Genomic DNA, 21817 nt, shown 5'->3' with positions numbered 1-21817 from the left:
TTCTCAGATCCACAATTCCGTCTCGCTTCCTCCCTTCCCTCTGATGATGGAACGCAGTGCTCTCTGTGCATATTTTGGCTCGGTCCTTCGGCGGCAATGGCCCGGCGAGTCCGCATCCCAGGAAAGTTCCGTTGTGTCCGCCCCAGATGAATGGTATGTGCTCCTTTACGCTGGAAACCTACGTGTGCTTTTTTAAGGGGGTGGGGGCAGAGAGAAGCGGTGGGGGCATGTGCTGAATGCCGGGCTGCACGTTTCCAAAAGCATTACGTGAACGAAGAGCGATTAGGGCGCCTTCCAGGGAGCTTTGTAGAACTCGCCAAAAGTGCCGGGATCCTTAAAACCCTCCCCTCCTCCGCCTCTCCCTCCAGTCACAAGTCAGCAGCGGAAGATGAGAGGCTGCCCGCGCGCAGCTGCCCTTCCCAGCCCTCACTTCTGTGCTCGCTTCAGGAGGACAAAGACACATGCTGGGCTTTTTTAAATCTACCTTTTTCGTGTCAGCCCTCGAGCCCTTTACTTGGGATTTATCTGTGGGGCTCCAGCTGCTTTTGTAGGATTTTATTTGTTTAGACAATTGAAGATGGGCTTTGCCTTGCGTGGTCTTCTGCTGGCACAGCTGCAAGTGTACCTCTACTTGACTTGCATCTCTCATGTGGACTGCCAGCACCAACCCCCTCCCCCAGTGGCGTGGAGGCAAAGGGTTCAGTGGGAGAACAATGGGCGAGTGTTCAGCTTGCTGAGCCTGGGCTCACAGTATAAGCCTCCCAGGAGGAAAGAGCAGGGCCCCGCGGACCCCCAACACCCCATCGTCCTGATCAGCAACAACAGAAGCGCTCCAAGCTTAGCCGGCTCCGGTACCCCAGAGAGACCTGTGCCACCCAGAGCAGAGGTCCCTTCCACAGGGAACCAGACTCACAACTCAACCGGTGCATCTCAGCCTGGCGCAAGAAGAGCGCAGCAAGCAGGGTACTGGTTCCAAGCTGGCCACCACCAAGGAAGCAGCCGGCGAGCCTCCTCGACAGCGGGTCAAGGGCTGCAGCCAGACGCTTCCCCCACAAACCATAGAGGTTTGGGGACATCGCAGCCTTCAAAACCAGAAACTGCAGCTGCCTCTCTGGGGCGTAATGGAACCAGCGAAGGCAACCTGAGGCCAAGAGAAGATATGATGGTGGGAGATGACCCCTACAACCCGTACAAGTACTCCGAAGACAACCCCTACTACAACCATTACGACACCTACGAGAGACCAAGGCAGAGGGAGAGGCCTGGCTATGGCACCCGATACTTTCAATACGGTAAGAAACTTTGCAAATCTGTTCTGTTGGAGGAACTGCATGGTGGGTCATAGAGTCTAGGGTTCCCCTGTCACTGGGGACACCATGTCACGTGTCGTAAAACCCAAACCACTGTACTGCTGGGTACATTCAATTACACCAAAACGACTCCACTCATAAAGTATTGAGTTAAGAAAAACTAAAGCTTGGTGTTCCAGGTGCTATTGACTCCTCTAGTGACCCTATTGCCTCACATACACTCTCTTACTCAGCAGGTATGAGTGAGTCAAAGTGATCGTCTCCTAAAGGTCTCATAGCAAGAAGGAAATGAAAAGGGTCAAACTCATAAAAGAAAAGCTTGATTTCTGTCATTCCTTAGGACCGATGGATGACGTGAAACGTGCATCCAGATAACAGCCAATACACTGTACACATAACAAATGCAATAGAACCGCATATGTTCACTTATCTCACAGCTGAGTGGGTTCTGAGTCCCCTAACACAGATGATGCAGCTGAAATGATTGTTTTATTTCATATATTTTTCAATCTGTACTGTACATATTTCAAGGGGTGTTTTTCTCCTGATGTGCAGGACTGCCTGACTTGGTCCCAGACCCGTATTACATCCAGTCTTCCATATACGTGCAGAGGGCCGCCATGTACAACCTTAGATGCGCCGCGGAGGAGAACTGCTTGGCAAGGTAGGTCTCTACTCCTTTCTGGTGTGCGCAGCCACGTCCCACAGTGTGCTTTCAGAGAGCCCTGCCTCGCCGGCTCCCATCCAGCATGCATGCAGCACACACAGCCTGGGTCCCACTGCCGCATCAAGCTCTCTGCAATAATGATGGTTAGATCTTGGAAAGACAAGCACAATCTTTATACACGGCACATGTGCTATTTTCATTTTCACTCATCACTCAGTGGATGATGGTGTTTGGCCTCATCCACACTTTGGCAAATTCGGAAATTCAGGCTGACAAACTGATTTGTCCAGGATCACACAATAATGTAAAGGGGTGAAGTCGAGAATCAATATCCGACCTTTCAGAGTAGCCCTCTGCTTACATTTCTGCACTTCTTGTGTTCCAGACAAATGTATGTGTCTCTGTAGATTAACATCAGCCCCTGATTTCTGTCTCTTATTTCCGTTTTTTTTTTTTATTTGTAACAGTGTTATAATTTGGGGGTTTACTTTCTTTTTTTAATATATTGTTTCTGTTCCTACTTTTCCAATTGTTCTTCTGTTTTCAATACTTTAGTTCTTTAAAACTGTCACTCGTCTCACCCAACCCCTTCTTTCAATGCTACTCTCGCACAGTTTTGTTTCTTAGTCGGTGTAGTAGTTTTTCTTTTTAATTCTTCTGCGTTGCTTTATTTGTTGAAACATACAAGAAGCAAATTATGTTTTTATTCGTTTACATTACAGAGAAAACTTTACACTCTCGTTTTACATGTAAAGATTGTAATTCTCTATTTTCGAAGTTAGATCGATAGCTAAAAGAGAGTTAGTAGAAAGGAGTGAAACATGTTTAGTAAGCCCATATTCGAGACTACTGAACTGAGATGTGCGCTCAAAACTTTAAGGAAACTGGAGTTCAAACAGCTTTTTCACTAACTGTCCGACAGAGGGAGTGAGAGGCGCACATCTGGGCACACTAGAAGAAGGCAAGAGGAAGTTCAAGATTACCTCATTGTACTTTAATATTTGGCGAAATTACGCAAATACATTAGACCAGGTTGCCAATGGAATGCTGCTGTAGGAATGTGCTTAGAGTGGCTTGACTAGACCTGCAGGACTGTATATTTTACCACTGATTTCAAGAAGGGGGGGGGGGGGGATAAAACACTGGGGCTTGATCAGGGAACATTTCTCACACTTGTTAAGATATCACAGGGAAAGGGCAGGAAGGAGCAGTATTGGACAATATACTGCTAATTCCTGACCTTTCCTGATGTTGGCGCACAATGTGCTGCCTAGCGCCAATGTTGCGTTGGAAGCAGGATTGTTTAGTGAAGGAGTACCTTCCTGCACAAAAAGAATCCGGTGAGGCATTTCCTCTTTCTTTGTGCGCTGCACAATGCAGCACAGATAAAAAGAGGAAGAAACAAGAAGAAATATAATTATTTCTCCTCGTTACGCCTCAGCAGGCGTAGCCTTGTGACTCATTCCCAGGTGTACCAGTGTTGGTAAATCTGGAAATACGCCAAAATCCATGGGTGGTTGCGTGGGACCACACATGCTCCACCCATGAAATGCCTCACTGGTGCGATTTATGCTACGTTGCGTTACTCTGGATTCATCAAACCTTAGGTGGCTTGATAAATCGCACTTAGTAATTGCGTAACGCAATCACTCCTTTGCATGGTGCAGGTGCCACACCACTACATGATAAATATGGCCCGAGGGATCAACCTTCATCCTCTCCATAAGAGAATTCTGTACTGCCACCAAAGAACATTTACCAAACTGGTGGCACAAGCTGCATTCTCTGTACAAGAGATCACACACTCTCTCTCACTCACTCACTCACTCACATCCAAATGTGAATGGAACATTTACCACACTGGTGGCCCAAGCTGCATTCCCTGCACAAGAGACCATGTATTGCCTTCCACAAGTCACCGGAATATTCCGCGCACTGGTGGCTCAACCCTCCTCCCTGGCACACAAGATCGTGTAGGTATTCTACCAGAGTATCATGTTTTATGTATCCCCCCATTTGGCACATTCAATCAAGTGTGAACCTCCATCTGCTGGTAGATGGAAAATTGATCACACCAGTGGTACAGCCTTCATCTTCTGCCATGAGGTCATGCCCTGGCATCAGCTTTATCCCTCTGATGTGGGCAGTGTTTGATCGAGAGCTTCTGCAACCGAAAAAAACAGCGATCAACCATTCATGTTTCTGGTCCAGAGAGGTGAACCCATGCCACTGACCAATGCTGTGATAAAAAGGCTACACGTTAAAAAAAAACACCGCAATATCCTTCCATGGTTGGTAAACAGAGCAGTCAATATCAACAGGAGAGAAAGGGCATGAGTAGGCACTCCTGTACCCTGGTCAAATATATATAAACAACAAAGGAGTGACTGTGATGAAGTATAAATGAAATAAACTAGTGAAAGTTAAATGTTAGCACCGCTGCGTGATGCACGCGTGATCAATGCTCACACACGTGCATGCACACAGCGAGAAAATCTCAATCTCCCTATATAAGCCCAGTAGGCTATCTTCCGTAGAAGAAAGCCAAGGGGCTTGCTGGTCACCCGATGTTAGGAGGAGGGAAAAGAACCTTACTTGTTTGAAGGACCCTCACTCACCACTAGTTGGTGACATGCTTCATCATTGGGTCCCCGCTGGGGTGACCGAATGTCTCCCCAGCGTGCTACGAGGCCTGGTTACAGCGGAGCAGGATGTGGTGAGTGCAACAGTGCCCAAATTAGGAGGTGACTAAACGTGAATGTGCAAATGTGTTAATATTAAAAAATGCAAAGGTTGTGCCTTTACAAAAATCTTCAATAATGGCCTGCCTGCATTAATTAAAAACAAGGTGAGCGGACTCCTCAGGTTCTTAGTTAAGGAACCGGAATCCTAATCAAAAACAAGAGTTGGGCAACATGTTTCTGCTGTCAGGTTGCGTTTAGCTCAGCATTCTTCAGGACCTACGAAAAAGTCCTCGGGTGGTGTACGCGCGCTAAGGCGTACCCTCCCGAGAGGCTCTAGATGTGAAAAATATATACAGTGTAAAATATCCGGATAGTTTCCGTAATTTACCCACTACAAATTTAGTAGGGATATATAAAAAACTTCCTAGGAGACATAGTTACGCCCCTTCAGAGAAGACAGCGTGGGACTCCTTCACGCGGCGTTTGTTTCAACATCCGCGGCTCCCCTCAGTGCACCTAATCTGTCGGCGGCTGTCTTCTCTAAAGGGGGCCACTATGTCTCCTAGGAAGTTTTTTATATATCCCTACTAAATTTGTAGTGGGTAAATTACGGAAACTATCCGGATATTTTACACTGTATATATTTTTCACATCTAGAGCCTCTCAGGAGGGTACGCCTTAGCGCGCGTACACCACCTGAGGACTTTTTCGTAGGTCCTGAAGAATGCTGAGCTAAACGCAACCTGACAGCAGAAACATGTTGACCAACTCTTGTTTTTGATTAGGATTCCGGTTCCTTAACTAAGAACCTGAGGAGTCCGCTCACCTTGTTTTTAATTAATGCAGGCTGGCCATTATTAAAGATTTTTGTAAAGGCACAACCTTTGCATTTTTTAATATTAACACATTTGCACATTCACGTTTAGTCACCTCCTAATTTGGGCACTGTTGCACTCACCACATCCTGCTCCGCTGTAGCCAGGCCTCGTAGCACGCTGGGGAGACATTCGGTCACCCCAGCGGGGACCCAATGATGAAGCATGTCACCAACTAGTGGTGAGTGAGGGTCCTTCAAACAAGTAAGGTTCTTTTCCCTCCTCCTAACATCGGGTGACCAGCAAGCACCTTGGCTTTCTTCTACGGAAGATAACCTACTGGGCTTATATAGGGAGACTGAGATTTTCTCGCTGTGTGCATGCACGTGTGTGAGCATTGATCACGCGTGCATCACGCAGCGGTGCTAACATTTAACTTTCACTAGTTTATTTCATTTATACTTCATCACAGTCACTCCTTTGTTGTTTATATATGGTAAACAGAGCACACACATTGAATAAAGGTAACAAATCTTATTTACAGAGCCTGAACAACACAGTATAAAGTGATTTATAAAACCAAGTTATTGTTTTCTTCAGAATGGTAGGATGAGTCTTTGCTGTACAAGCTGCTTCCCTCTGGAACTAACTGTCAAAAAACTCCTCAGCACTGGAAACTACTCTTTGTTCTGAAAAAGACTTATGGGTGGAGTGGTCAAACTCCTGCAAACGCACTCACGCCCCATGTGGTATTCCCCCTCCCATAGAACTGAAAAATACCTTTGCAAAAAAAATAGACCGTAATTTGGTCTCTAGCACAACCCACTAGATAAAAAACGATTTAAAAGTACATTAGCGGCTTATCATAAAAACTTGAAATCAGCTCGCAAGCTACACCTTGCTCAACAGATCGAAATAGCAAAAAACTCCTCTTGCACTATGTTCCAGATACTAAACTCATTCATCAACCCAAGAGCATGTAATACTGAAGAAGCACTATCCCAAAGTCTCTGCGACATCGCAAACCCCCTTTCTCAGAAAATTGAAAAAATATACCAAAAAATCACCTCTGTCTCCGCTCGCCACTCTGACCCACACATAGATTCACCACCTATTGCAGTTGATTCCCTCACCCTAGAAGTCTTACCTGCTCTCACTTTTACTGAAGTAGACTCCCTCCTAAAAACTGTCAAATCCGGCTCCCCATTAGATCCTCTACCTGCCAATATCTCTGCCACTTTGTCTAATACTCTTTCCAGGCCTATATGCTCAATCCTTAATAGCTCGATGAAAGAAGGCACCCTTCCAACAGAGTGGAAAGCAGCACAGATTATTCCTATTAGGAAAAATCCGAAGGTCCCTCCAGAGGACGTCACTAACTACCGCCCCATCTCTCTACTCCCCCTACACAGCAAACTCCTAGAAAAACATAATAAACAAGCATCTTTCTAAGTTCATTGAATCCACTAACCGCATCAACCAATCACAGTCTGGCTTTCGCCCAAAGCACAGTACGGAGTCGACACTTGTGGAGGTTACTGATAACATCCAAATGGCTGCGAATAGTGGTCGGGCAGTGCTTTTGGTGCTGCTCGACCTATCTGCAGCCTTTGACACCATATCCCACCAGGTCTTGCTCAAACGCCTTGAGGATATAGGCATATAAAGCCTTGAGCTGGCTGACTGACTTCTTAACCAACAGAACACAAACTATTAACCTTGGTTCCTATCATTCCCAGACCACTTCAGTCACCAAGGGGGTTCCACAGGGCTCTTGTTTGAGCCCCACGTTGTTCAACATCTATGTCACCCCCTTGGCAGGGCTACTGAGGAAACTTGGCTTCAATCCCATCTCATACGCCGATGACACTCAACTCCTACTGTCTTTTGAAAAATCAAACCCACATATACAAGGCATCTTCTCGCAAGGGATGAAAGGCATCGCACAGTGGATGATGGACAATTTCCTCCAATTAAACACTGAAAAATCCGAGATCATGCTGTTTGGAGAAGCAAAATTGAGATGGTCCTCCAATTGGTGGCCAGGGGAATTAGGACCAGCCCTGCCCCCAAAGCAGACAGTGAAAAAGCTGGTAGTGCTAGTTGATCAGGAACTAACGTTAGAGGAACACGTAAACGTCACAGCCAGGACTTGCTTCCATATTCTGGCATCCTCCAAAGGGTTTTCCCTTGCTGCCATCAGCAACCCAAAAATCTCTAATCCAGGCACTGATTATCAGTCACCTGGATTATTGCAATGCTCTGCTGATTGCTGCTAAAGAAAAATCCCTGAGCAAACTTCAGATAGTTCAGAACACTGCTGCCCGCCTAGTGAGCAATGCCCCTCCCAGAACACCCTCTGCTCCACTTCTCCACAAGCTCCACTGGCTCCCAATAAAAAAGAGAATCACATTCAAAATCTATTACATGGTGTACAAATCATTACACAACATGGGCCCTAGCTATCTAGCCCAAAAGCTGGTCAGATATACACCGACCAGGCCCCTTAGGTCTAGCCATCAAGCACTCCTCTGTACTCCCCGTGTCAAACTGGCACGCACGGGAGGCAAAGCTTTCTCCCATCTATCCCCCCGTTCTGGAACCAACTCCCCATACAGATACGCCAGTGCACAAATATTTTAGCCTTCAGGAAACTTCTGAAAACTGAATTGTTCTAGTACTCTTTGGTATGTTCACAGGTAGTCTCAGCGCAGAGATACCCTGCACGGGGTGATTCAGACGCTATATAAGTCACATAAAATAGAAAAATAAAAAATGTCCAGTAGTGGAGGTATCAAATATTTTATCCCATTACAAACATTTCAGCAAATTATTGTGAGACATAAGGGTAAACCTGCTCACCCCCAAGTAATACTCGTAAAAGCTTTTGGTATCAATGTGCTCTGATGGTGACAGGTGGTAACAAAGTCACCACCAATATTAACACCGTGTTGAGGATCTGCTTTTAAATACAGCGGAAGAGTTGTCAGTAGAGTTAAAACTGCTATTTCCATTCCCGTCATATTTTACCAATCATCAACCATCATAATCGTGGTCTTAATCATTTTGGTATTCGCCAACCCACTTGGCTTTTCATCTTCTGACCCTCTTTTGCACTGCCTGGCATTGCGCCAAGAAGCATGCTTTGTATTATGTGTAATTTTTATTAAATTATTTACCATGTCTAGAATATTAGATGGCAGGACCTGATCCAGATTGCTTCAAAACGTAGAATATCAATTCGAAAACAGAAAAGGTTACTACAATTATATGTGTTGAAAATAAAAATATATTGCCAGAGTGTACAGAGTGTTGTGATTGGCTAAGCCACTCAGAACGCTTAGAATCCTGCCTCCAACTGCTGCTATTTTAAGTTCCGCGAGAGCAGGAAGCAGCGCCACGAAGCAGACGGTTCACCCTTCGTTTGCTTCTGACGGATGAGAGTAGGGAAACAGGTGCTAATAGCCCGATTAGCAAAGCGCTATTGGGTATCGACAGCTGCCTATTGCTTCCTCCATCCTGGAGCCCCCACCCCCTCTCCTTCGACGTGGGGCTATAATTGGAGGGCAGGCAAATAACAGCAGATAACACCCTCTGCTGAGGGCATTAAACAGTGAAATCCTTCTGAGCAGTGTGGCAATAAAGCTTTATTTTTAAAGTGAAATTAAGACTGCTCCACTAGCAGGAAGCTCAATGTCTTTATATAGTTATGGTTCATTTTGTATTCATGCAGTTATCCTTTGTTATCAGGTGAAACATACAATACACTTTCCTATTAACGGATTTTGAGTTGAAAGTGGGGTTTCTGTCATATGCACCCCCTTGATGCCTTCACATCTACAATGTTGACGTTTGCATATGAGCAGGGGCTTAACAGAGTCCACCGCAGACCCCACCGTGGGGGGCATCCCGTTCACCTCTAAGAGGGCTCTCTTGGGCTGCCCAGCTGCAAACAAAACACTCAGAAGCAGCAAAGCAATTAGAGAATGGGCAATGGGGGTCCCTCACCTTGCAGGCGTGGCCAGTGAGGTTTTGTTACGCCACCGCATATGCGGGCCAGTTGAATGATCAAATTTTGAAGATTTGAACACAGCACCCTCTAAGAGGAGATCAGTTTGCACGAAGGCCGATCGCCCACTTCCAACAGCATTGCTCTTCCTCTGGAGGATTGTTGCTGAAATGGAAACAAGATTCCAGGACTTAATTCCAAGCCCAGGATTCAATGCATCAGTGCTTATGATCAGCATCAGAGACAGAAGCCTCAATTTACTACTAACTTTGGAGTCCACGGCGGTGACAGAAACTTTACATTGGGAGATGGGATGCCTGGACATTGCTGTCAGATGATTCAATGAATGACAAGGGTATGATATAGACACATTAGTTGAGGAAGGGCCTTACCTCTTGGGCTCAACTGCCCTTCAATTCCAATAGGGAGTAGCAGTTCACCTCTCAGTGGGAGTGTCTATGCTCATAATCAGAATCACAGTTCTGTGGATTATGTCATCTCTATGAATGTAATTAGAGTTTGAATCGGCAGCTCACCACCCAGAAAAGCCAGGGTCTGATGCAATTTGGAAGGACTATAGAGCTAGCTAATGTGGTGCAGAGATCTTCGTCCATGTTTAGGGTCTCTCCAACACATGACGTTCTGCCTTACAAAATTGTATTGTCTTCTATTGTGCCATTAATAGAGTACTGATGGCTTCATGATGTTGAAGTGGACATAGGGTGTAGGCATCAAGAAGAAAGCTAAACACAAAATATAATGGGTGGTTAAAAAGAGGAAGGTATTTTTTGATCTCGTTCAAATGTTGAGATGTGATGGATCTGGCTTCAGAAGGTATGAGGCCCTCGGCATCGAGGCGAACAGCAGAAGGTGCTACGTCTGTGTGGCATCCTTTGCTTATGTCTTTAAGCCATTGTAAGGTTCGGGGAAAGAATGCTTTGTTCCTGTCATCCTCCAGTGACAGAATCTTGTTTGTCCAAACTCCATGTCTGGAATGTATGGTTCAAAAGAAGACTGTTGAGTTGGACTGGTGCTAGGACTAGCAGGCTGAGGTGCAAGAACCATCTTAAATAAAGGAAACTTGAAGTTACCCATTGCGTGTTGGACCCATCTTTACAGTCTCTTCCACTGACACTATGACTAAGACAAGACCAACAGAGGGTAAAAGATAGATTTCAGGAACCAAGGGAGTAACCAGAAAATGTAAATAGGTCCGCTTATTACTAAACCTCTAATGATGGAGTGTGCAACATTCACTATCTATTCAAGCAGCCGTTCACCTTTACATTCTTACATAATTTCACACTTTCTTCCATCCATTAACCATTCTATAAATCAGTTCACACATTGATCCATCCTTTCATTCATTCATCCCCCATTCTGTCCAAAGCTCTTCCATTCATCAGTCCATCCATTGTTCGATCCATCCTTACCTCCTTTTTTCCTTTGTTAATTTTACCCTTCCTTCCTTTTGTCTATCCTTTTGCTTTTCCTTCCTTTCAAATGTTTTTACTTTCACCCTTTCTTTTTGCCTTTTGCCTGGTATCCTTTCCCCTTTCTACCTCCAAGCTGTTTTATTTTCTCATCTTATTTTTCCCTCTTACCTTTCGCTCTCTTTTTGTTCAGTTTGCTTTTTCTTTCTCCGCGTCTTTGTTTGACCGTGGCTCACTTAGCAGCCTTTGACACCCTTCTTAATCTTGACCTACAGTTTCCTTATTGTGCTTTTATGAGCTTTAGTTTGCCGAATACAAAACAAAACGAATAAAACCGTTTATAGGTCGTGTTTTCCAGGATATCATGTCCAGTGGCAACCTCCACATGAGCTGCTAAAGCAGGGCGTTCATAAGGCCGCTTTCAGGGACTATGCAGACACATTGTCAGTTTTTTCTGTTAAAAGAACTGCGTCTTATCTATCTGCCACTTTAAAAAGGAGTGCAAAATGTTCTGGAAAAAGCCTGGATAATTGACAATCTATAAGAAGAAATCTTGTGGCGCAGTCTAAACAGGGGCGGCTCCTCCACATGGGTGGAGGACCGTGGCCTCACTGCTTTCCAGCAGTGCGAGAAGCAGAAACATAAAATGGTATTATGAATACCATTTTATGTTTCTGCTTCTCGCACTGCAAGAAAGCAGAAGGGTTTGATTGGGGGCAGCCGGCTGGGCTGTCCTGCCCCAGGCAGAAGAGGAGTGACTTGCCTACTGTTGTGGGAGCTGACTGTTTGATCGGCCCCGGGGCCAACCAAACTTGTCATAGGCACTCTCCCATTTTCTCCTTGTAGGCTGCATGCAGCCTACAAACATGGAGAAAACGGTCTCCCCATAGACGTCTGTGTTGTCGGAGTCCCAGCCAATCACAATGCTGCCATTGCAGCGTTGTGATTGGCTTAGGGGAGGAGAGGGAGGCTGCCTGCTTCCTGTGAGGAGCAGAGAGAGGAGACTCGACACAGGACAGGAGGTAAGTTTTAATTTTTACATTAAAAACATTAACTCCCCCACTCCCTGCACGCCCCGCCCCTCTACCTGCGAGTCATGCCGGCCGCAACTGATTCTAAATGATCTGAGGCCATGCCAAAAGAGATGTGAAAATACCTAGCTAAAGGGCTTTGCCAAAATCAAGCATGAAGCTAATTAATACAGTGACTGCAGATTTGGAACAAGATGCTTTAAGACATTTTAGTATCCTTGTGATGACTTTTTCTATATGTACCTACATCCTTAGCTCCCCAGCGTGAATTATTGCTACGCTATACTCTCGCATAGGACCTTATTAGGCCACCCTTGAACCCTTGTTCTTTCAAAATAAACACTACCACCCCAGGTTCACCTTACGGGGTACCCTTGTTCTTAAGAAAGACTTTTTCAGGAGGCCAACAGCAGTGGAGGGTTACCGGGCTAACAATGGGAGCATTTTACCACTTACGTCTTTGGGCTATCCTTTCTAATGAGGCCAAACCAAAACTGAGTACCACGCACATCCCTTTAGAACTTGGCCCTCAGGGTAACAAAGTTGAGCAGTTCAGAGTGTTCTCGGGAGGAAGGTTAGAGTAGAAACTCAGTAAAACTTTTATTAGCAATCAATAAATCATTGTCCAGCTAGTGATTTGTCTTAAGAAAAAGTACTTGTAGGATTTGGCAGCTCTTATCTAATGAAAAATTTACTTATGACCTAAGACATAAGAAAAGCTCTTCGAAAGGAGATGTAACTCAAACACAAGTGTACCCACCGTGAGATTAAGAATGCTGCAACAGTTTGAACGCTAACCTCACAAAATAAAAGAAATGAGTCAACTTTAAAAGGATCATCTCCAATTAATAAAGTAGTTGGAAGTAAACACAGTTGAAAGAGGGAGAGGGCGTAGAGCGTTGGGGGTAAGGAGGATGATTGAAGGATGAGGTGTAAAGTCATGTGGGATCTCTGAACAATTGCACATGAGACTGATTATTATATTGTTTGAAAACCCTTGAAAACCCAATAAAAGGTTATTGGACAAATAAAAAGAACTTTACATTTACACACAATGCAATTCTGTGCACAGTGATCAACTGTGTAAACATTGTGTGAAAAAGCCAACCTGTGTTTGACTGATCTCCTAGGCGAGGTATCATAAAGATATAATTTCATACTTAGTATCCCACGATTTGGTGAGCTAGGTTCACAAGTTTCTGAAACCCAACCCTGGTGAGCTAGAAATGGGAAGATCCTATTTGAAGCAATGAGTTGTTACCCACTAGAGAGTGGGGAGGGAGACAAGTCCTTTTGCCAATATTATCCTCACACACCCTAGTGGTGTCATGCTTCATCATCGGATCACCCAGCCGCCTAAAAGTCAGGGTGGTCTCGACCATATTCCATGGAGCTCTAGGTGAGATAGTGCCAGGGGGAGTTAAAGATGAAATATCCGAAGATACATCCCATTTTCCCTTTATTGGTGGAACTGTCAGGGATATTAAAATGCAAGAAGGGAGGGTCACTGGGAGTTTTATGGTCCTATGACCCTAGTGCCAACATATTTCAGTCCTTATGTGGCCAAAATGGTCCTGGACTTTCTTCAGAGCAAGAGGAAAAATGTCTCCTCCCTGGTAGTGGGTGTAACAGGAATTCCCTATCCTGATTGTTATATATATAAGGGCAGAAAGCTGCTCCTTGGTAAATAACAGAAGATCATTTATCCTTGTTTTCGTTCCTTTACTCCATCCCTCTTCGGGAGAGAATACGAATCACTGGGGACTTCGAAATGTTTGGGGAACTCTTTAGTCACACAGCTATCAAATCGTCCTGCCCTGCGACAAAACCTATTTGGTCCGCGTCCCAAAGATATAGTCAGTGCAGGCGGGAGCAAATTGCTATATAGAGAAAATGGCGGGCAAGGAGCTCATGACCCTCTTCTGGTTTCACCCTATACTCCCAAAAATGAGCACTGGTAAACGTTTTCAGATCACATCACACTAAAGAAGGCTGTGAGTAGAATGGGGCCATTGTTTCTTCATAACAGCCCATTTATCTCTAAAGGCAGCCCATTCAGCTCTTGCCAGCAGCCTACCAATGAAATGCAAGACTGATGTGTGCTTTACATTTTATGCTAATGTAACCCCACTGCATTTTATGTATTCATGCCTTTGAATGCACATTTTTCATTTATAAATATGTGCTTCTTTTCGTATAAATTGCACATCTACAACATATGTTTTACTTTTTATAGGTTTCATAATAATCAAAAAGTGCAATTAAGCCTGGTAGAGAAATATTTGACAGAAAGGTATGTTCTGCTCTTCCCTGGAGCTTCCTGCAAGCTGTGCTTCACACATCCCTAGGGAAGGCCATTGGCACCTCAGAGCCAGGTCCTCACCAGCTTGGGAATGCCGTAATCGGAGCCAGGTCCTTAACAGGTCAGGAATGTCATAACTGAGACACAGAGCAACCTTCCCAAACTACAGAAGCCACTGGCAGTATTTCTGTTGTTCAGTGAAGGTACACGCCTTAGATAACGTTAAAAAAACTTAAAAAGACAATAGTGCTATGAAAATTTAGCTAGGGTACTAGAAGGGAGGAGCTGGTTACTAAAGACTGATTTCATCATATAATGCAATGAACTATTGAATACCATCACAATGTTGCAATTCTTTTTAATACATTGTTTATTAATCACCTTGACTACTACAGTTTTGTTCATTTTTATAGTTACATCTATTTCTAAACTCTACACAAGATTAGGGTATCACTTTTTAATAAACCTTTTAAAATATACAGTGTGGATTTCTTCTGTTATGTCTATCCAAGGTGAAAAGAGTTTCAGAACATACTAATGCAACAAATAATCCTTTAGTAGCATAGGACTGATCTATGCCCTGTACGCACCGACCTGAAGTAATTCATTGGTGGTTTCATGAGTTAGATTTCGCCAAATGAGCTCAGCCCGCGGTATGCCAAAGGGTTTATGGTTTCTAAAACTGGGACGCATTTTCTTCTAAAATTGCGAAAAAGTATCTAGACTGGCAGACAGGCCGTTCCTCTTCTGGTGGTGAAAATTTAATATATCCCACAACTTTCCAAAAGAGCGTCCAAACATGTCGTTTTATATCTATGAATGGGAGTGAGAGGTAACTTAAAAGGCCCTTCTTCAACTGCTGAGTTTGCATTCCATTTTCCAACATGTCCAGAAGTATTTGTGAGGCATTTTTGCAATTTGCAGTAGGGATTTTGCTCCTGATGCACCAATAAAACCACCACCATTGAATCCTACACTATACACACTATCATTACAGGTATAGTGCCAAAATGTTATTAAACTCTAAATACGGTCCAAAATGTTTTGCCCCTCAGCACAGTACATTTTTGCTGTTCCAATATCAAGGTATTTTGAGTGGCAAACTCTTAATGTGACTATTGGTGTCTCATGTTTATTAAAATGTGTACTTATGCTCCATTACGCTACATTGTCAGCGGCAGATTGGGAATGCTTTGATGTTATGTCCATACAGCTTTAATGGACAGAACTGCATAATGTATTCATTTTATTCACAGTCATTGTTAAATTGGAAATGCCAACATTTTTGTTTCTTTTGCACTCAACTTCCCAACTTTTTTCATCATCGTCTCTCTTGATTTACTTCTCTACAAGTAAACGTGATCTACATCTATAGCTAACTTAAAATTTAAATTCTTTGCTCTATCATCTGTCAACCACCAGACGTTTTTCATGGTATTTCGTATAATATAGTCTGCTTAGCTAGTTACTGCAATGGGTTGTTCTGTCTAAGATTTTGTGTACTGTTGTGTTGCTGAGCTGGCATGGCTGGAGGGAGAGAGAAGTGAAGGGATCCTTGGGGTGGGCATTTTTTTATCATCCCATATATGAGTGTCTTATTGAGATGTAAAGAAGCGGTCAGATTGTATAGCTATTTGGGACCAGCAGTGGTGGACTATATTAAATGCCTCCAAATTGTTCAGCACTGTGTGACAGATGTCTTCAGCTATTCCATGCCTGTTCATTTGGTGATGGCTGTATTTTTAGGCGGAGAAATGGCGGTGATGTATATGTATATTATGCCCTTCGAGGTTTCAAAGGAAATTTAGAAGAAGCACAAGTAAGAGAAGAAAAAAAAGTGCAATGGATAATGCATAGAAATGGCATTCTAAAGTAAGGTAAATTGACAAGTCGACCTCGACTCTGGCGAACCGGGTTCGAGGTTCGGCAGGGAGGATCAACATCCTGTGATTCTGGGCAAATCACTTAATCTCCCCGTGCCTAACAACATTTTATTTTAATGATTATGTCTATCTGTAACGGAACTGGTACTCATGTAAAGCGCTCTGATACCTTCGGGTCAAGTTTGCGCTATATAAAAACTCCAGAAAAAGTAATTTTGCTAGTTGTATTACTACCATAGTGGGAGGAAGACAACGATTTTGTCAGATTCACAAGCCCTATGAATGATTATAACTAGACCATGTTTTAGTATTTTGTTGGGCATATGGACAGCTGTATTCCTTCCAAAAAACTATTCCTTTCTGGTTGAAGATATGGGGATGAGACAATCCATGGCTTATCATGGCTGAATAATGTCTAAATGAGTGATCTAACTTGTAAAAACATTTCACTGGGGCAACACCATCAGCCTGATTTTGCCTGGAAGTCATCTTATTTATTGTGGAAGTAATACATTCTCCATTGGCGGTCCTTCGTTAGTGAAGACTTCTCAAAGAGTGAGCTAGACAATGTTATCCTCATGGCAGACGTAATTCTACTGAAAGGTTCTCCTTTGATGATGATCCCTCAGGCCGATGATATACATTTTTGTCCACCCACAAATCTGAGCCTACTTGACAGTATATGTGCCACATTCAGAGAAAAAGTATGTCTTTTGCACAGACTGAACTTCTGTACTGTCAGCTTCACTTCCTTCCTTCAGTTTGTGAATAATCCTGTCTCTGCCAAACATTTCTATTGACTATTTTCTATCAGGATACAATATTAGATATTCTTTTATATAACATTTTTAGTATCAAGGTATCATGCACAGAAAGAGTTATGACGCAAATGATCTGAATATGTAGCATTAAATTAATTAAAAACTATTTAGGGCTGTAATAATGAGCAAATACTTATTAGGGATTTGTTGCCTTAAAGGAAGAGATGCATAGGTTATTCGAAATCCCAAAAAGCCTACAAGTCTTCAAGTGTATCATCTGTTTTAGAAAATAAAATCTTGATTCTCTTAGTTGGTATGACATTGTTAAGCACCTGGATAAAGCACACACACAGGGCACCGGTTAAAGTGACAACACATATCGTGGAAACTCACAGAGAACAATAAAACGAAAGCAAAAATGTTGCTCGAAATCCCCTTAGCTCAACACTAACTACCTCAACAAGGAGGACTGCTTGATTCAGTATTCCAGCCATTACGTTAGAAGACATCTTTATACTGTTTTTCTAATACTTATATAGCCTTTGCCTTCATGGCATCTAAAATGTATCCTTGCGCTGTAAATGTGTCTTTATTAGAACTTCAGACAGTGATAATTCCGTTCCCTAGTTTAACCTTCCATGCCTCGTATGATATATAGAAGATAATTCACAGTCTACTTTGCAACCAGTAGTCTGACAGGGTACTTTGATATTTATTGTGTTGCCTATTAGCATTTCACACACACTTCCCTGACTGGTGGCGGATCAGCACATCTAATTCCTATTTCAACTGTGCATCAATTGGTCTTTATGTACCAGCATGAACATATTTGAGGAAGGGAAGCCAAGCTGTGCTACATCAAATGCATGTAGTCATGAAATTTTAATCAGACTTTTGTAAGATGTAGACTGCAAAAAAAAGACACAATGTAGGAAAGAGCCTAAGGCAGAATAGGGAGGGTGGAAAAGAAAACAGTTGTCAGAGGCGTCACAAAGGACTCTAAAAAAGGTATCAACAGGAAGCAGTAGCGCAAGGAAGGAGGTAAGAAAGAGCTGCGAAAAAAAATTGTTAGAAGTGAGAGAGGAATCAATAATGAGAAAAGAAGTTGTAGACCTACATAACATCTGCTTAGATAAGTATGTTTATTTTGTTCCTCGATTGAAGAATGTCTTTTGTTGGTGTCTGTGGTCTTAAGGGATAGAGTTCCAAGAAAGGGGACTGTACCTCAGAATGATTGAGAGGCATCTCATCTTGTCTAAGCCATGTATAAGAAAACCAAAAAAATTATGATCTTAACACCCTACTTCACAAAACTCAACTAACCACCTCCGACAACTGATAAAAACATAATTCAGTTAAAATAATAGTCAAGGCAAGAGTATACTGCACATGCCAACATCTTAGGGCTCTATTTAGAGTTTGGCAGACAGAATACTTTGTCACAAACTTTGTGAATGTCCCATCTACCATATTACAAGAACTTTATAGCCTATGGCACCTGTAAAGGGCAAAATGTATATCCAACACATTTTGACAGTATATCCCATATGCCAAACCCTAAAGAAAGCCCACCATTGTTTTAGGTGCTTTAACAATAGCTTAGTCATTCCCGAAACTCTCGAACTCAAAAACATCATTTATTTGATAGGACTCTCAAGGATAAGGTGAACCTGGTGGGATTTTAGTCTAGGACACACACTTTTCTGCAATGGGCATTCAACACACCGAGCTATCTTATCATCACTTAGAAGGTCCAAACTGAACCATTGGTTAGTCCTTCTGCACAGCTGCCCCTCAATACCCTTTTAGGTAATTTCTAAGATAAATGTTTATGAGGCACTGACTTAAACATCTTCACTCATCTCAAGTATGAAGTATTTATCTTATTCACCAACTCAACAAATTCTTTCCTTTACAGAAAATTAACTTGAACCCTAAAACAAAAACAGAAAACAGAGGCATGCATTATTAAGCTCTTAAACATTCGGATTCTGTGCATGCGTCCTGAGGACCACACCATATTTCCTATAAAGCACACTGGCCTGCAGTAGGAATGACATCTTCTCAATTAGTTCTTCCATATTGTAGATCCACATTTGCTTACAACAACCAATAAGTACTAAATCATTTTGTAATATTGTTATTTTCCACTTGTATATTCCCACAGTACAGCCTACCGGTCAGAAGTCCGCGACTATGATCACAGAATGCTCCTCAGATTCCCTCAACGAGTGAAGAATCAAGGCACAGCAGACTTTTTACCAAGCAGACCACGATATTCATGGGAGTGGCATAGCTGTCACCAGTAAGTAAAGAGGTTTGCATGATATCTATGTAGGAAATCTTCAGTGAATATATGTTGTAGCATTTATATGTTATATTATATGAGCTCCAGCTCTTCGACCTTTTAAATGACCTAAAGCCTGACATTATGTTTGTTACGGAAACTTGGCTAAGCGACAGCTCCAACCCTACTATCGCTAGTGCGATTCTCCTGGGTATCAGATCCTTAGAAAGGACGGGCAGGAGGGCAGGGTCGAGGGCGTGGCCATAATTTGTAAAAAATATCTATTCCTGCTCTCTACTCCCTACTGCAGAGATAGAGGGAGCCGAGGGCCTTGGTTTCCTTTTAACTGTGTCAGCCCACCAATCCATTGCCGGTGTTGTAATCTACCGACCACCAGGATCGGCCGGGAAATTGATAGAGTCAATTGGTCATGCTATAGCCCGTATCGCTGCCAAATACAGGCATTGCCTGGTACTTGGAAATGTTATTATCTATATGGATCAGCCTGCAGAACCTGAGCCTTCCAGGCTGTGCGAATCATTAGGCATTTTCAACCTGGCCCCCTATGTCTTTCTTCCTACTCATGAAAAAGGCCACATTTTAGACCAGATTTTTTCAATGACCAGTATAGAAATGGAGGTGTCTCTTCCCATAATATGGTCAGTGCATTTCTTGCTTACTTTTAGAGTCCCTAAAGAATCTGATAGACCTCTATCATACTGCAAGCCCCTTCCTTACAGTTTCATGCCTTTTAATCAGCTCACTGCAGAGGAACCGGACAGTGCACTCAGGTTACACCCTATTCCGTGTAGTCGAATGCTGGAGAATGATGTACTCTTCTTGGAGAACTGGCTACAGCTCGGCTTTCTGAAGCTAGCTCCTCCTACGACCCAGGTAGCAAAAGCCAGTATGGCCTCGGCTCCATGGTTTACGGAGGCCCTCCGAAATAGTAAAAGTGCATGTAAATGCCTTGAAAGAGTATGGCGGAAGAATTTTAACTCCTCTGAAAAAGCCACTTACAAATAGGCCTTGAAAGTCCATTACTCCAAAGACGGTGACGAAAAGAAACTTTTCCTATCCACCAAAATTGAACAGGCTGGGAACAGGAATAAGAAATTCTTTAAAATCGTTAAAGACTTTACATCCCCTAATGCAATGGACAGTCTATTTACCCCTACCAGCGACTGGACTCATTGCTTAGCTCACTATTTTTTCAATAAGATTAAAACTACTTAAGACTCTTTTAAGGTGCTGCCCCCGGCAAAGGGAGAAAACACAGCCTCTACAGCCAGAGTTAATCCTAATTTAGGTGCGTCTCTCTTACAGTTCCCTCCTATCTCGTTGGTTAAATCCCTGAAGATAATGAAGGCTCTTAAATCCAGTTCTCCCATGGACCCTTGTCCAGCGAAAGTATTGGTGTCATTTGTTGAAGTGATTAACCCAGCTGTCAACTGGGTTCTGAACACCTCCTTGTCTGAGGGGCTAATGCCTGAGAGCTGGAAACATGCAAGAATTCTCCCGCTCTTAAAAAAACCTACAGTAGACCCATTGGTAGCGAGTAATTACAGGCCAATCTCACTGCTGCCTTTCTTTTCCAAGGTCTTGGAGAGCTATGTAAACATAGTCACTACGGAATATGTGGAGGCTAACAATTTACTACACCCGAGTCAGTCAGGGTTCAGAGCAAACTTCAGTACAGAGACAGCCTTACGAGAATTATCTGAAACTATCAAAACTACCTTGGATAGTGGGGGCAATGCAGTACTGGTGCTATTAGACCTTTCTGCGGCCTTTGATACCGTGCCCCACGACCAACTCCTGAAAAGACTTCAGGACTGAAGTATTGGCGGCACAGTACTCAAATGGTGCACCTCCTTTTTAAGTGGCTGTCAGCAAACAGTATGGTCCCCCCCTTCTCGGCACCCATCGCCTCTATGAAAGTTGGAGTCCCCCAGGGCTCAATTTTGAGCCTGTCCCTTTTTAATGTGTATATGGCCCCCCTTGCGCTTCTAGTGGAGGAATATGGTCTAAAAATTGTATTGTACGCAGACGACACGCAACTTCTGTTCACCTGCGAGAAGTTCACCATGTTCAGATGCAGCAAGATAAATGCTTGCCTAAAGGAGATATTCTCTTGGCTTAGAGGGAACCAACTAAAGTGTAATCCCGAAAAGTCGGAGATTATTTTCTTCGGTTCCAATCTGTGCGAGGCGTGGCACCCGTGGTGGTCACAGGAAATGTCCCCCCCCCCCCCCCCCCGACGTCCTCAGTAAAAACCTCAGGGTTAAGCTGGATATGGACATGTCCATGAAGACTCAAATTCAAACTGTGGCTGGCACCTGTTTTGGGCGACTAAAAATTCTTAAGAATGTTATCCCCCTACTCTCAGTCCCCCTCAGGAAAACGGTAGACTAGGCCCTGATTGTATCAAGGCTAGACTACGCAAATGTCCTATACTTAGGCTTCCCGGAATATCTACTAGGTTGCCTGCAGGTGACCAGAATTTGGCACCCAGAGCTATTCTTATGGCTGGCCGCAGGGCACATATGACCCCCACTTAAGATCTCTGCATTGGCTTCCGGTACGTAAGAGGATCCATTTTACAGCTCTTGTCTTGGCCTTTAAGGACATACAC

General features: G+C 43.5%; 1 protein-coding gene across 1 annotated transcript in view; it reads left to right on the top strand.

The window, feature by feature from the left end:
• The first annotated feature begins 362 nt into the window (after positions 1-362).
• LOX (lysyl oxidase) overlaps positions 363-21817 on the top strand; it is a 100338-nt gene continuing 78883 nt past the window's right edge. Inside the window, exons 1-3 of the mRNA XM_086961074.1 lie at positions 363-1292; positions 1866-1974; positions 19063-19200. Coding sequence (XP_086817200.1) covers positions 578-1292; positions 1866-1974; positions 19063-19200 — 962 coding nt within the window. The 5' untranslated portion in view covers positions 363-577. The remainder of the gene's footprint in view (positions 1293-1865; positions 1975-19062; positions 19201-21817) is intronic.

Source organism: Lissotriton vulgaris, chromosome 3_1 (assembly GCF_964263255.1).
Source record: "Lissotriton vulgaris chromosome 3_1, aLisVul1.2, whole genome shotgun sequence".
NCBI lineage: Eukaryota > Metazoa > Chordata > Amphibia > Caudata > Salamandridae > Lissotriton > Lissotriton vulgaris.
This window is presented reverse-complemented; position numbering and strand designations above follow the sequence as displayed.